This window comes from Mesitornis unicolor, unplaced genomic scaffold (genome assembly GCF_000695765.1).
Source record: "Mesitornis unicolor isolate BGI_N332 unplaced genomic scaffold, ASM69576v1 scaffold8964, whole genome shotgun sequence".
NCBI lineage: Eukaryota > Metazoa > Chordata > Aves > Mesitornithiformes > Mesitornithidae > Mesitornis > Mesitornis unicolor.
Genome location: NW_010178010.1, coordinates 1 through 16,316, shown reverse-complemented (window position 1 = coordinate 16,316; position 16,316 = coordinate 1). Strand labels below are relative to the sequence as shown.

The following is a 16,316-nucleotide window of genomic DNA, read 5'->3' as shown; positions in this document are numbered from 1 at the left end:
CACCTAGGTTAGCCTTCCTAGACAGTCAGGAAATGGGAGACAGGCACCTCCCAAATGCAGTTCCAGTCTTAGGTGAACTGTTGCCATTTGCTTGCAGAAGGTGCCTAAACTTGCCTGACATCAACTAGGACTTTACATCTTAATTTCATTTGTCAAGAGTGGCTGGCTGGTTTGTGTCCTTTCTACCTAGCTACAAACCTACCTTGTGAGGCATCGACTCTTTCATATTCCACCTTCTTTGTAGCCTTTCTGGAGCAGAGTAGAACCTTGAGGGTATGGAGGTACACTTAATTTGCAGTGGACTTACGGAATTAGTTGTCTCATGTGGAGTTTGGGTTTTCAGTTACTAACTAAACATTCAGTGTTTTAAATTACTGCTAAAATGTTCTGTTACTTTTGAAAGTCAGAAAGCAGCCCAGAAAGCTAGGTTAAGCTGGTGAAAGCAAACCAGTGCTGCTGGGGGGAGGGCTGAAGATGAAACATGAAGAGGGGATGAGGAGTGAGTGTCAGGACAAAGGCAGAGCAAGACCATTCAGGATTTCAGAATCCCAGAGCATGCAGAGACGACTGCATCAGCTACAGCTGGGATGGAGAAGGGGTCTTTTAGGAAGAAGAGAGCACGATGTTACTAGGGCTGCTGTTACATGAAGTAAACCTGAGAAGAGGGCTTCTGGTCTTGCTGTTCCTGGCTCAGCAATCCTAGTCAAGGGGTGGGAACAGCTGAGGAGTATTTGGCTCAAGTGAATGTAATGGAAATGACTTTGCCCAGTAGACATAAACTGTTTTAACCATGTCATTATAACTAAGGTATTTTAGTACTTATAAGGTTTGACATCTCAGAATGGTTTACACAGATATTTAAACCCGTTTTGGGGTCTTTAAAATTTATTTATTTTTTCCTTTAGTGTCACTACAGGACCCTTCAACTTTTAATGTTTTGGGCTTATTTATACTTACTTCATTGTGATTCCTTTACTATGGGTCACCAATTAAACTGAAATGTAGTTACATGTTTCATACAAAATCTATGTAAGAAATTTTAAAGGTTAATGTTATAATATATGAGGATTTTAAAAACTTCTAATGTTAAATTGTATAAATATGTATAAATATGTATAAATACATCCTAGAAGCTGTATCCATCTTTAAAGTACTGAAAAAAACCCAAGAGCTCATTGGCTTATTTGGCTAAAATCTAAGCTGCTTTGCTTCGTGAAGCAATTGGAGTATAGGTTCCTTTATTTTTGAGGGGTTAACTTCTGTATTTTTTGATGGTTACTTTATACTCTTCAAGCCTAGCTAAAAACTTGAATCTCAACCTAAGGCAAAAAAACTTAACCCTAACCTTTGCAATTCCATATGAAAACGTGTAATGTGGACTATGCAAATGCAAGTATAAGTTAAGAAAGAAATATTTGCTGAAGCTGCATCTGTTGCTAAAGTAACATCTGTTGAATATTTGGGGACTTTAAAATAACTTATTTTATTTTCAAGATTTACACTGCCTATCTTCTAGATTTAGGACCTATTGGCAACTATAAAGAAGAATATAAGTTTCTTTTGCTTAAATAAAATTAATATTTCAAGAAAAAATAATTATTTTGAAATACGTTCTTATCTTTCTTTTTAAATTACAGCATTCTTTTTCTTAAGTATCATCAAATCTTTCAGGATTGTTACATATACTTTGCAGAGAAAAGTGATTCAACCTTTACAGATGTGAACATACTTTTCATTTGTTTTGTTTAGATAAGTCTCCATTTACCTAGTCATGTGAATAATTCCATTTTATCTATACAAAGCGATATCATAAAGGTTAAAAATGCAAACCAGTTAAAATACTATTGGAATAGTATGTATCATGTATATCATCTATAATAAAAAACAACTTTGAAACTCTCCAGCTGTATAGCAGTTCAGTAGCCACATTATAAAATTAAAAAAACCATTAAAATATTGGCAATTTATTTTCACAAAATTAATTATCTGCTTATTGACGCCTGTGGAAGGAGATTATTTATTTTCAGTAAAAACTTTGCATACTGACTACTGATGCGCTCTGTGGCTTTTTTGTTGCTCCTCCCAATTCTCCCCAAGTACTTGAAAGTTATTTTTAAGCAAGCCTGGAGGTTTTTTCCAGACTTGGTATGTGACTCTTCCATAGTCCTTCAATAAAGATAAATGGGAGAATAAGATCTTCATGGAGTGTTGCAGAATAAAATTAAAGAAATAGATATAACAGCATTTCCTGAAATGCAAGAAGTCAAGTTTTTCTCATTAAAATTGAATGCCCATGATTTGCCTGTGTGACATATCTCTGTCATGTCTCATGCGTCTGTAAGCTATCCTCCTGGGCACGAAGTAGGTGTTGGAAGGTTAGATACATTCAGCATGAATTGCTGCTATGATTTCCAAGGCTAAAGGGAAGTTATGGTAATTACCAGCCTTGACTATTGAATCAGGAACCAGCCCTCAGAGAAGCTGTTTCCCCAGTGGGTTTATGTGTTGACTGTTTTTTCCCCATCCCTCGTAGCTTTGAAGAAACAGTGGGATACTTTGGGATAAAGCCCAAGCCTGGCGAGAAGGAGATCACACCAAACTACGTTTTCACGGTTTGGTACGAATTCTGCAGTGACTTCAAGACCATTTGGAAACGAGAGAGCAAAAGCATTTCCAAGGAACGGTAAGGTTCTAATAAAGTCATTAATACCATTTTAGATGTCTGGGAAACTGTTCCTTCTCAAACCCAACAAATTATACTCCTATATTTCACAGGCGTCATTGTTTTCTTTCAGATCTAATGGACATCAAGGAAAGATTATTCCCTCAGGGTGCGTAGGAAAATTCACCAAAGGCATGCTGTCCCCACAAAAAGATAAACACATATAATCTGATAAATTACACTTTTGTAACCCCTTCCAATTACTAGCTAGTAAAATGAAAGGGGAGCTGTGCTAATTTGTAACAGATTGCTTCTCTGTGCATTTTCATGTTGAACTAGCCTAAATGAGGCGATATTGCTGTCGCAGACAGTACAGACAAATAAAAGTGAATGCTTTTCCAGTTAATATACTGCACTTGCATCAAAGGGAAGCCCCAGAGATTCAGGCCACACTTAGCACAGTGTCGAAGCCCCACACTGAATTTACAGCGCTACTTCTGACTTTTAGTGTCCTGCTGAGGACATCAAACTACTTGCCGCTAGATCTCACCACAGTCTCCTGATTTTATTAGAGTAAAAAAAAAAAAAAGGAAAAAAGGGGAAAAAAAAGAAAAAACACAAACTAAAACCTTCAATTATTTGCTTGATTTTCTTAAAGAAGCTTAAAATCTTTTACAAACAAAAAACAATTCCAGTACAAGTACACCATGCTTACCATATCTGAATTCATTTGAAAAGACCTAAATAGTGGTAATGTGGTCATGCTTTGGAAAAGAATGAATTAATCACTTTCAGCATGAAATATAAATCCAGGTACTTATTCCAAATTGACACATATTTAGAGAAAAATGTCTTAAAAAGTATCAGGAAAAGTAGTAAACTAATTTATGCTTACACTTTCCATTTTACTTCAAATCAGTGGGGCTTTTAGGTTCATGCAGAAGTAGATTTTTAAATAACAAGATTTAGAAATTATAAATTCCCAATTACGAACTTTATCAACCCTGTTTTACAGATATTACAGGTTTTTAACACTTGGAAGTTGTAGGGTTTTTGTATCATCTATGTTATGATTCGATTGATTTTAGAAGCTGACAACTGCAAACATTTACAAAGAATCCTTTATTTCCTCATGTCCAGATCAACACAAAAATTTGTTTTACACCTTAACTGTACAATAAACAGTCACTAGCAAATTGCTATGATCATTATAAGGATCATCTCGGGGATGTATTTTCTGCTGAATTATGACTTACTTTTGTTCCAAAAGTAGTTAGGAAGAATAGAAATTAACTACCCAAGGAAAAAAAAATCTAGACCATACATCCTTTTATTTTTATGTAATTAGCACCTTGCTGATGGCATATAATGATCCCTTTAAAGAAATTGATTTAAAATGCCTTGTAAATGCTTTAACACTACATAACTCCTTAAACATTTTTAATACAATATTAAGAAATCTTGGTAAGTAAACTGCTATATTCTGTGCTTTCCTACTGCGATGCAAATGATGAGAGATGCAAATTTCTTTAATAATTACATTATATTTCTTTTAATAATTATAGAAATAAAATGTACAAATAAAAATACAGCACAAATATCTCATCAGCTCCTTTGACACCTTCTGGATTATATAGTCTGTTTTTCAGAGTTGACTTCAACTTGTTTTTACAAATTTTCGTTAATCCCAGAAGGACAATTCATTCTTTACATTCAAGTGAGCTGCAGAAATGAGGAGACTTGTGTAATAAGTAAATCAGAATGAGAGAAGAACCATTTTCATCATACTAAATTGTTTTGTAAGGTGCTACTGAAAAGAAGAACACCATGAAGTCACTAGATTAGAATGATGGAAAAGCTATTTTCATCATCTGAAAATGTCCTGTAAAGCGATGACCATTTCAGGGTTCCAGTTTACAAAGTATGAGACTAACAGTTGAAAAGCTGCTATCCAAAAAGTTTGAAGGCAAGCTAAGAGCCATTGTGCACATTGGTAACTAAAAACCTTAGTATGACAGGAATGGACAGCTGTCTTCCTTAACTGGCTAATTAATTGGATGCACCATTTGTTTTGCATTTTTAAAGATTGTAATTTAATTTTTAAAAATCTGTTTATCATGGACCAATTCTTTTGTTTTGAAGGATATTTTAAAGAGGAAGAACTGGCAGTGTAAGTCACTATTTTCAAACTTGGGTTCTGAAACTGAAGCATTGATAATCTTGTGTGCACACGTTTAGAATTGGATTACCCTTCAAATTTTAGGAGGAGCTGCAGAAACTCAGCATAAAATATGTCTAAATTAGCTAGTCACATAGATACCTAAAAATGGATTGCATTGTTTACAATTATATAGGAATTTTAATATTGGATTATAATTTGTCTCAATAAATATCGCTCAGAAAATTCAAAATTAAAATTTTATACTCAACTAACTAACTACTTTGAATTGTATAACAGAGAACTTTAAAATCTCTGAATTTCAGGAAAAAACACTACCGCCTTGAACTAAATGACAGCCTCAGCTGCAAGAGCCTGTTTTGTCTAAAAACTACTTGGCGCCCAGATGTAACACTACTGTAGAAATCTGATTAGATTTCTATGGGACTTATTCTTAAAGTAAAGGAAACACTTTAACTGAGCTGCCCTGCATTTAACCTACCGTGAAAATAAATTAGCTGCCTGCAAAATATAGTTGAATCATTGTCTCTTTCCTAGACAAAATTTGCACACCATTTCAGAATGCAAGACAGAGTTACCGATAGATAACAAACCAAGATTGAGATATGATATATGATACATAAATTACTGTAAAGATAAAATGAAGAACATTTTCAAAACCATATTCCTGATAGGAATAAGATGCTGGTTTTCCTTCAGACATAGTATTGTCTTCAGTACCATAATGCAACTATAATACAATAAAATTTGCTTTGGCAATCACCACTTCACCCCTGACAAACAGCTTAGTGTAAACACACCGTAATTCTCACCAAACGTTGGAGACTTTTGTCTTGTTTTGTTTTGTTTTGCATCAAAACCCAATTTTGTTGTCGAAGCTTTATAATTTAGTATGTCCATGTATCCAGGTACATTAACTGCTTTTATGCTTTCTTCTGTTCATAAATTTTTGAGATTATAGCTGATTTGAAGACTAAAACAAAGGCTTGGGTTTGTTGGGTTTTTTTTGCAACAAGGTACTTACACCATGGTAGATTGCATATAATTTCACTCACTTCTTTTTCTTAGACTACTAATTTTGTTTGCAACAGGCATGTCTATGAATTCAGAATCAAAACAAATATGCGTTTATAACGACACAGAATCATAGAAACATAGAATGTATTGGGTTGGAAGGGATCTTTAAAGATCATCTCGTCCAACCCTCAACATATATTCAATACGTATGAATGCCCATCTATAAGTCTATTAAAGCATTCAAGATCCATTACAGTATATATTAAGAGGATATCCTAGCCAAGTCCGAATAGAGGGATAAAGTCTTCAGTACAGAAAAAATACTGATGGTTTATATTATGTAGTTTCAGCACAAACTGTGTGCAAACTTGTATGTTTTGCAAAAGATCTGTGACAAAGATTGTGATAATGTGTTTATGGGTGTTAGCCTTTAAATAGGAAATAATCAGATATAAAAGGAATTATTGCCGTTAATTTGACCCACTATTTACACAGCAAAGATAAGATTGCTACAATAGTTGCCATACTGGATTAAGCCATCTCGTACAGATTGAACATACATACAAATTTTATAGGTCAGAATTCAGAACAGAAAAAGAGAACCAAAGTTTGTCTCAATAGCTGAAGAAGACATAAACATTATTTAGTGAGCAGAATAGTTGCAGCATAGGGAAAAGGTAACGTATTTGTGAGAAAATTTGATCAATGAGTCATACAACAGTACTAATTGTTCATTGCCTTATAAAAGGCAATGTACTTGGCACTGGTGAGGCCGCACCTCAAGTACTGTGTTCAGTTCTGGGCCCCTCACTATAAGAAGGATGTTGAGATTCTGAAGCGTGTTCAGAGAAGAGCCACAAGGATGGTGAGGGCTCTGGAGAACAAGCCTTATGAGGAGCGGCTGAGGGAACTGGGCTTGTTTAGCCTGGAGAAGAGAAGGCTGAGGGGAGACCTCATCACCACCTACAACTGCCTCAAGGGAGGTTGTAGAGAGGTGGGTGCTGGTCTCTTCTCCCAGGTGATGGGGGATAGAACAAGGGGAAACGGCACCAAGCTGTGCCAAGGGAGGTTCAGGTGAGAGATAAGGAGGAAGTTCTTTACTGAGAGGGTCGTCAGCAGCTGGAACAGGCTGCCCAGGGAGGTGGTGGAGTCACCATCCCTGGATGTGTTTTAAGGAGCAGGTAGATGAGGTACTTAAGGATATGGTTTAGGGGGTAGACAGGAACGGTTGGACATGATGATCTCAGAGGTCTTTTCCAACCGAGTGATTCTGTGAAAAGCTTTTGGAGTGAGTTTAAGATAAATGTGATTGGTGAAGAAAGAGAAGGTGATATTTTACATGGCTATGATATTTTACATGGCTACATTCCACATGCATTTTGAGTAGATTTTAGGTGGCCAGTGTAGCCTTTGTCTGTATCAGAACAATAGGGTTGAAGTCGCTGATACATGAATTAATGAACAGTTGTAGAAAACTGTTCAGCGATGTAGACAGAGAAAAAAAAGGAGGATTTTTACGTTTCTGAGGTTAAGGTGTAGCTATGGGGCAAATCAAGGAGATAATTACAAATTACAGGCCTGTGCTGCAAAACAGAAATGGGTGTTTCCCACTGAGTGTACAACGTATGGACTGAAGCATATTCTTTATCTGAATTGGTGTAGCCTTTTTCTTCCTAGTGTTTTTTCTTTAGCACCCACTTTCCCAAAGGAAAATAGATTTTTTTTCCCTTGTGACTACATAACTAAAATTTCTTACCTACTTCATACAGATAAAACACTGTCAGTAGATCCAGAAAAAAATAGAAACATATCAAGCATATTAGCAATTTGAGGTTTGGACACAAATTCCTCTAACAACCTACATTTTACTGTATTTGTACTGATTTCATTAGTGAACATTTATTCTAAATGCAATTTAAAGATTTGATTGATAATGACCAAGTTATTTCCAGAAGATTTAAACCTGAAGGCTTGATCAAGCAATTGTATTGTGCAACACAGTAATAGAAGTGAACATTGTTCAAACTTCATAGTCTGTTATAAGGCTCCTAGTTGCAAAGCTAACCAAGAACTCTATAAAATCATCTGCCAGACTGGGTAATACACAGACATCTACAATTTTGAGACTGAAATGTAGCCTGTTATATTGCATGGGCTAACAGTGTTTTCAGGAAACAGTGTTGTTACTTAAGGATTAGTTTATGGGCTACATACAGAAATTATCTTGTGACTGAGAGCAGTAAGGCATGCAACACATGAAAGGAATTTGAGCTATGGGGATATTTCTTAGTGCCTCAAGGGGAGTTACTGTTCAGCTGTGTTAAGGATCAGGGCCAGGTATGCAGCGTGGCTCAAGGTTGAACAGTTGGTGTTGACTGCAGCTACCCCTGCTTGTTCATCTCCACCCATATCTGAAAGTTTCAATTGCACAACAATTCCTATGCCAACACAGTCTTGTGGGAGAAGTTTGAACTTCAAGTCATGGAAAGCTCAGGTGGCACAGAATTGTCATTCCAAGCTATTTCATAACCTGCAGCTATCCACATAACCCACCAGCTGCATGGAAGGAGCTTTAGAAGTGAAGAGAATGGATTATTCCAGAACATCAAGAGATTGAGAGAGAACAAGATAATTTGCACTCTGTTTGCACACCAGCACAGCCTGAACATACATGAGAGGCAGCTGCCTTGTTTAGAAGGGATTCTAGTTTTCCTAACTGGGAGCTTTAGAGCATGGAGCATGCCAGCTCACACCTTCTCCTGTCTGACTTGAATGAGAAGCAGGGGTGAAAACAATGACTTTATCTGGTTAGTCCCTGGCTTCACAATATCTCTTCCTGTAAGGAGGAAAAGTATTTTTATGAGCTTGTAAAGGAAACTTTTAATAAATACAGGCTTACATTTAGATTTAGTTTCTGTGTCCCTAGATACAAAATAATAATTCTGAATTAAAATCATGTCGTTATTTTTAACTAGTATCTTCTAATTGAAGAGGCCTGACTTGCATCCATTTTACAGGGGAAGACAACAGCTGCCAATTAGATTCCCATTGCTTACAGCAAAGATCCATATGCAGTATTGCAGTCATGGTTCTCCTATTTAAAAATACATTGTTTTGATAATTTCATTCAGTTCTGTTTTCCATATTGTGTGGTAATGTGGAATACTACTCAGTATTACAGTTCATACCACATCATCTTTATTCATTAAGGTATATTAACATCCTTTGCTCACTGTTGAAGAAGAGTAACTTCTGAACACATCCATGTTGCAGCTGGTCAGATTTCAAGGCTTAACAGACCTGCATTCCTTAATTTTTTGGCCTCATGTTATTGTTTGCTCCATTAGCACCTGCACATCTTTTCTCTTTGTGTTGTGGTTCAGCTGTTCTACCATCCTTTCTGGTCTCTTTGTCCTCTGCAGTGGTCTCTGTTCAAAAATGTCCTTGTCGCTATTTTTCTAGTGTGTTTTACTATACACTTCTGTCCTTTCTTGATTTTGTTTTAAATATACTTCCATTGACTTTTCTATTCTCCTTTCTTCATCCTTGATTTTACACCTGTTAGATTCAGTCCCAATTTCTCTTCCATGAAAACCCTAAAACATGGCTAGACTAGTGTGTCCATCCATGCTATTTTATACTGATACAGGAAGAAAAAAATATCTTTTCATTGAGTCCATTCCATTGCACATCTCCAAACTACCCTTCATGGTCATACCTAGTGACCGTAGAGTGGTTGGTGGGATGCTTAGTTCATGTTGTGCAGCCTACACCTGCAAGTTGTAAATTGTGGTGCTCTGTCTCAGGGCTTGATTCTGCTATTGTTTCTTCAGTTTAAAGGAGGAGGAGATTCTTGTCAGAATGCATGTTACCTGAACTTCCCAAAATTGAAGAACTTATCAGTCCCTATTATTTTTGCAGCTGGTTAATGTACTATCTTATCCCTGCCTCTCTAGGGAACCCTTTGACCATGTACGATGCTGCATCCTCTCCCACCTTCTGTTTGGTGTCTCATGTAACACTTAAGTAATGAACAAGCTTAAGTAAAAAGATGAAGTGAGTAAACATTTTAAGCCCATCATTTGTAAATCTCACCCCTCAAGCAGTGTCATTAAGACACTGCGTAGTCTAGTACATCTTAAAAAAAGTAAATGTTTTAGTAATGTTTTTCAAAGTCGTCTTTAGATGTTTTGTTGGCCCTTGCACTGAACACAAGTCTTAAGTGGATTTTCCATTTTCTCAAATTCTTCTCTCTTCCCTCTGATTAAGTATAAATATTAAAATTGGTCATCTGCATTATCATCTAACTGTAGTTACTCACAAGGAGGAAGGGAAATTCAACAGAATATTTATTTCACAGAATCAGAATCACAGAATGACAGGGACCTGTGAAGATCATCCAGTCCAACTCTCCTGCTAGAGCAGGATCACCTAGAGAAGATCACACAGGAAACATCCAGGCGGGTTTTGAATGTCTCCAGAGAAGGAGACTCCACAACCTCTCTGGGCAGCCTGTTTCCAGTGCTTTTGTTGCCCTCAGTGTACAGTAGTATTTCCTCATTTTTAGTTTGAACTTCCTGTGATCCAGTTTGTACGCATTGCCCCTTGTCCTGTCACTGGGCATCACTGAAAAGAGCCTAGCCCCATCCTCTTGACACCAGCACTTTAGATATTCATAAGCATTGATAAGGTCCCCTCTCGGTCTTCTCTTCTCCAGCCTGAACAGACCCAGGTCTCTCAGCCTTTTCTTCTAAGAGAAATGCTCCAGTCCCTTCATCATCTTTGTAGCCCTCTGCTGGACTCTCTTCAGTAGTTCCTTGTCTTTCTTGAATTGAGGAGCCCAGAACTGGACACAGTATTCCAGATGTGGCCTCACTAGGGTAGAGTGAGAGAATAACCTCCCTCAGCCTACTGGCCACACTCTTCTTAATGCACCCCAGGACACCATTGACCACCTTGGCTGTAAGGGCACGTTGCTGGCTCATGGTCAGCTGCTGTCCACCAAGACTCACAGGTCCTTTTCCCCTGAGCTGTTCTCCATCAGGTTAACCCCCAACCTGTACTGATACATGGGATTGTTCTTCCCCAGATGCAAGACTCTACACTTGCCCTTGTTGAATTTCATTAAGCTTCTCCCTGCCCAATTTTCCAGCCTGTCCAGGTCATGCTGAATGGCAGCACAGCCTTCTGGTGTGTCAGCCACTCCTTCCAGCTTTGTGTCATCAGCAAACTTGCTGAAGGTACACTCTGTCCCACCGTCCAGATCACTGATGAATACATTGAACAGGGCTGGACCCAGTATCAACCCCTGAGGAACACCATGAGACAGGGACCTCCAACTAGACTGTCCCACTGACCACAACTCTCTGAGTTCTGCCCTCCAGCCAGTTCCCCATCCACCTCACTGTCCAGTCATCCAACCCACACTTCATAAGTTTGGCTGTGAAGATGTCACGGGAGATTGTATTGAAAGCCTTGGTAAAGTCAAGGTAGACCACATCCACTGCCCTCCCCTCATCAATCCATTCAGTTACACCATCGTAAAAGGCTTTCAGATTATTCCTGATAATCCTCGTTTCCTTGACACGCTTGGAGATGGTTGGAGATTTACCTTACATTTTGACATTCTGTCTCTTAGCTATTGTTTTACTTCAAACAGACTTTGAACAAGTAATTGCTGAACAACTAAAAATAGTCAAGGAAGTTTATACTTTTATAAGAAGATGTTAAACAATTCACAGCTATATAAATTCTCACAGACTACAATAATGCCTTAACTTTATAATACATTTAATAGTTTATTTTAAGTTAACTAAAAATAATAGTATGTTGTCTGGTATATCTGCAAATTGGTTAATAACATAATTGATGGGTCTAAGAAAAGATCAGAAGATAATTAGTAGTTCAGTTCTGTCCTTTTCAATGTACTTTGTTTGTAATTCTCTTCTTTCTGCACCTTACTCATCTCTAATTTTACTTCTAATTTTAAAATACTCCTAACTTTCAGTTTTTTAATGAAAAACTTTTCAAGCACTTATTGTATTACATGATTTATATAAATGGGAAATTATTTCCTCTTAAATTACTGTTAATTAAATTATCTTAAATTACTCCTCTTTACATTTCTGATAATGCCTGCTCATCTTATCAGTCATATATTGGCAAAGTGATGTCTGCTTTCCCTAGGAGACCAAAGCATAATATAGAATTAGTCTGCCATTTTTATGAGCCAAATATCACAATTCAAATCATGTTAGTGAGATGGTTTAATTGCATTTTGTATTCCAAACTATGCACTCTATTTTTAAAAATCCAGGTTTCCTGGAAATTGTGCAAATATGGAATAAAATACACAGAGCTAAATCAGTAACAGGCATAATTTTCTTTTTAAGTCCAAAATTTTGTAATCCCTAGAATTCTCCCTTCAGATGAAAATGTGGACTCTAAACATTTAAAAACTATTCAGAAAACACTCCTAGGACCAAAGAGAATGTAACTGAAATGAAAATCTGCTCAAAACAGGAAAGAGTTCAGAAGTTGATCCCTGGGTGTGATCCTTCTGAATTTTTGTCACTTGAAATAGATCACCATCCTCACATAAACTTTGTAGCTGTGAGGAATAGCATGCTGTCCAGTGGCTGCTATCATCCATCATGAAGAAGTAAACTGTGCTGATTAACAAAACAAGATGGAATGGTGTGTTGCCACTTAGTTGTTCATCTATAGAAACAGGGAACACCAAATGTTAAAATTACTTCAGATTCTTTTTTTTTAATGTACAGAATAATAATTTTATATTTGTGTATTTGAGGGTGTACTTACAGCTTGAAACAATGTTGTAGTGAAACAGTGTTGAATATAAGTTTACATGAAAGTAGTGGAGCAGCTTGTATCTTCCTGTTCTTAAGCACTGGAAAGTGAAAAACACCAATAACTACCCAGTTGATGCTTCTAAAAACCATAGCTCTGAGCAGGAACTTTAGCTTCCAACACTGAGCGTTGATAAACACAACAATGAACTTACGAATGTGTTCCATATTTTTAAAACAATCTATTTTGCTGCTAGTATTACAGCAAGGAAGTAATTGCAGCTATAATCCACTTTCCTTTTTGCTTTTCATCCAAAATTCCTCAAAAAATGAGTGTGTCAAAAGTGGTTTGAACTGGACATGGTATTTTAAATACTTTTTGACTGGCCATAGCAATTATTTCTGCCAGTGGAAAAAATTAAATAGGAGACGAAAGTAGAAATTTTCAGTTCAAGAGTGCCAAGAAATGTGGTGTTTATAGTGAAAGGCTGATTTGGTGCACATTAGTGAAAATTGGTTTGCTGAGTTCTCTTTGCTTGTCAAAATTCACTTACAACTTCTTTCCTTCTGCATTTTGCATATAGAAGTGTAAAGTAGGTGTTTATAGCATCAGAATTTTAAAGGCATTGATAGCTGGGCAGATCCTGTCTTAGGAGTGCCAAGAATTTTCTTTGCTTTTTATCACTGTTTAGCACATAATTTCCCCTGCCCTTTCCACTGTCTGTAAGAGGAGCGTCAAGTCCCTTTTTGTTAAATTCTGTTTCTCCTTTTCCTCCTGATTATACTTCTGATTGTGTAAAGCCCCACAGAAACAAGGGTTTTGTATACAAGATAAGAGCAAAAGGCAAGAAACTGAGGAATCAGCTCTGTGTTCGTCTTTCGCCTTATCTCAATAGTGCTTTTAGTAAACTGGTCTGTAGCTGGACACAAGACAGTTTTAACAACCCCTAGACAAGAACCCCTTCTAATTTGCCTCTCCTCCTATCACCACATCAAGGAGTAGTCAGTCAATTCTATGTAAAGCAATGACAGATGCTTTCATTTCAAGGTTTTCAGAGGAAATATAATGTGTAGCCTGGCAAATGGCCTACTAAAATAGTATATTCAATATATACAACAGATTGAGCCAGCTAGCTTTTGGGTTTTTTCAGAGCAGTATCTTGCAGCTTTTTTAGTGGGCAAGATGCTCTGTAAAAGCCAGATCCTGCAAGAACAGAGAAATAATTTGCCTGATGACATTTTCAGTGAGCGATACAGGCAGACTGTCCTTTTGCTTTTGATTTTTCTCTATTTAAAAATGTGCTCTGATCTACTTTTAGTACTTTATTAAGTGCAGGTTTTTGGGCTAATGTGCCTAAAAAGAGTGAGGGTGACACTTCTTACAGATTGAGCATATACCAAGCAGAACTGGAACAGCTTTCGTTTCTTTGAATCTAATGATGCCTTTTCTTTATATTTTGTTTCAGAATTAAAGTAGCCCAGCAATCAGTAAGCAAGTTAACTGGAGAGAAGAAAGTTGAAACAAAGAAAATCAATCCTACAGCCAGCCTGGTATGATGTGTTTCTCAGTATGACATTCAGAAGGGGTTTTGGGACACTATTCTTGTCATTCAGTGACGGCACATTTCTGCTGCTGTTGAAGTGTGGCGTAGTATGCTTAGATTGAGTGTAGTAGAGGGATTTTCTTCCCAAGGAGAAATCTTTAAGATTATGCACTATGGTAGTCCAACAGTTAAATTTAAGACAGTTTAGTTGTGTCTAAGCATGGCTCTGCTATTTTAGATAACAAAATGTGATAAGAGCTGCTTTTCTGGTTTCTCCCTGGCTTTCACTGAAGACTCCTCTATTTTCTTCCATGCTCTGTAGAGGCTGTATACATTTGTCCAGTGCCTGGGTGTCCTGTTTTTTTTTTCAAAAGCTAATAATGGTAGAGGGGATTAAATCCTCATTTTGTTCCTTGCTGCTTCCCAAGGTTTTTTTATATGACACAAAAAAAAGAGGACTAATAATTTAACCTGTAGATAAAACCTTTTTTGTCTATGTGAAAGACACATAGGTTAGATCAGTATTTCTCAAACTGCAGGAGGAAAGAGACTAAGGGAGGGAGATGCACCTGAAGGAATCAGTATATCCTTTCCATTCCCAGCAGAGCATATCAGTTGCAGGACAGGTGGCAGAGATATGAATGACTACTCTTTCTTGGGAAGAGGTCATTAAACAACATAATCTAGCAAATGCTAAATCTGAGCCTTTATTTCAGCAACCATTCCAGACAAGAGAAGGTACTAGGTTCACATGAATTTGAAATGTGTCTGGTTTTCTGTAGCTATGCTGGTCTTCACAGAGCTGCATATTTTAAAAGGTGCACACTATTTGACAGTTGTGTAGCTAAAGAAATTTCAGTTTCTCTACTGTAGGTAATGAACTGGTTCTGAGCCTTCCCTGTGTGCTCCAGGCATTATTACTTATTCTTTTTTTTTTAATTAAAGAAAACTCTAATGTACTGTGACTCATTTAGTGCTTCTCAGACTTCTAGACCAATGCTCATGCCAACTTGAGAGGAGATGGAAAATTATAGACAAGAATGATAATGAACTCTTTCTTTTTCTGTAACAGAAAGAGAGACTACGTCAAAAGGAAGCCAATGTGACTGCCAACTGAAAGAAGAAAGATGAAAATGACAGTGTGACTTCATACCTTGCATGATGCTTTACTACACCCATGGCCCAGGGAGCAGCTTATATTAGATACTGAGTTCTGCTTTGCTGATCAGTACCAAGACAATCCACTAAAGACTTTTCACTTCCTTTGGAGGGGTTTGTACATTCAGTGGAGGGAATTCAAAGAAAATTTTTACATGGGAAGTCAAAATTATTTCCTGTAACTCTTCCTTATATTGCTTAAAATGCATCTTGTTGTTAATGGTTATTTAAAGTACTCTGTGCATAATGCATTAATGTGGAAGAGCTAAAATGAGCATTGTGGATGCTGAGCGAGCTAAGTAATGACTAACAACCTGAAGGTTATTTACAGGGCTTTACGTCGATGAGAGCAGATACGTCATTTAGCTCACAGAAGGCTAATACCTCGTACTTTTTGTTACTTCAGCAGTAACTGAGGTAAAAACTGACTGATTCTAAATAATTTTACAGTGTCTAAGTATTGGATGCATCTTTCTAAACTGATTAAATCTAATTACAGATTTATGCTGTATTTTACTATAAATATTTTTATAGAAGCTTCAGCTTATGCCATACCTTGAAATGGAAACAATATTTTGCACATGAAAAGGAATAGCTTCAAATTCTTTAGTTTTATGATTGATGGCATAACTGATACATTATTTTTATGGTTTTAACCTAATGTTTCCTAAATTTTGAGGTTCAAAAGAGAAATTATAAAAAATGTATATTTTTATTTCAGAATATATTGAAAATATCCATTCCAAAAATGATGGGTTTATTAGTCATTATTCATTGAACTAAAGCATGACAATAACTGTCCATGAAGTTACACATTTGCCATTAGATCACTGGCTTTCAATTCAATTGAAAGCTTTCCTTTGAACAGTGATTATCTCACTCTAAAATGTATTATGCAATCTGTTTTTGTCCCCCTATATTTGTATGAAAAATGTGCTCAGCATACA

The 16,316-nt window shown here is 36.8% G+C and overlaps 1 protein-coding gene across 1 annotated transcript in view; it reads left to right on the top strand.

Annotated features, from left to right (window-relative positions):
* The window catches only part of FMN1 (formin 1), a gene marked incomplete at its 5' end in the record, with an annotated part of 95,531 nt that extends 80,203 nt beyond the window's left edge, over window positions 1-15,328 (top strand). The window contains 3 exons of the mRNA XM_010182303.1: window positions 2,534-2,683; window positions 14,134-14,218; window positions 15,284-15,328. Coding sequence (XP_010180605.1) covers window positions 2,534-2,683; window positions 14,134-14,218; window positions 15,284-15,328 — 280 coding nt within the window. The remainder of the gene's footprint in view (window positions 1-2,533; window positions 2,684-14,133; window positions 14,219-15,283) is intronic.
* Window positions 15,329-16,316: the final 988 nt, after the last annotated feature.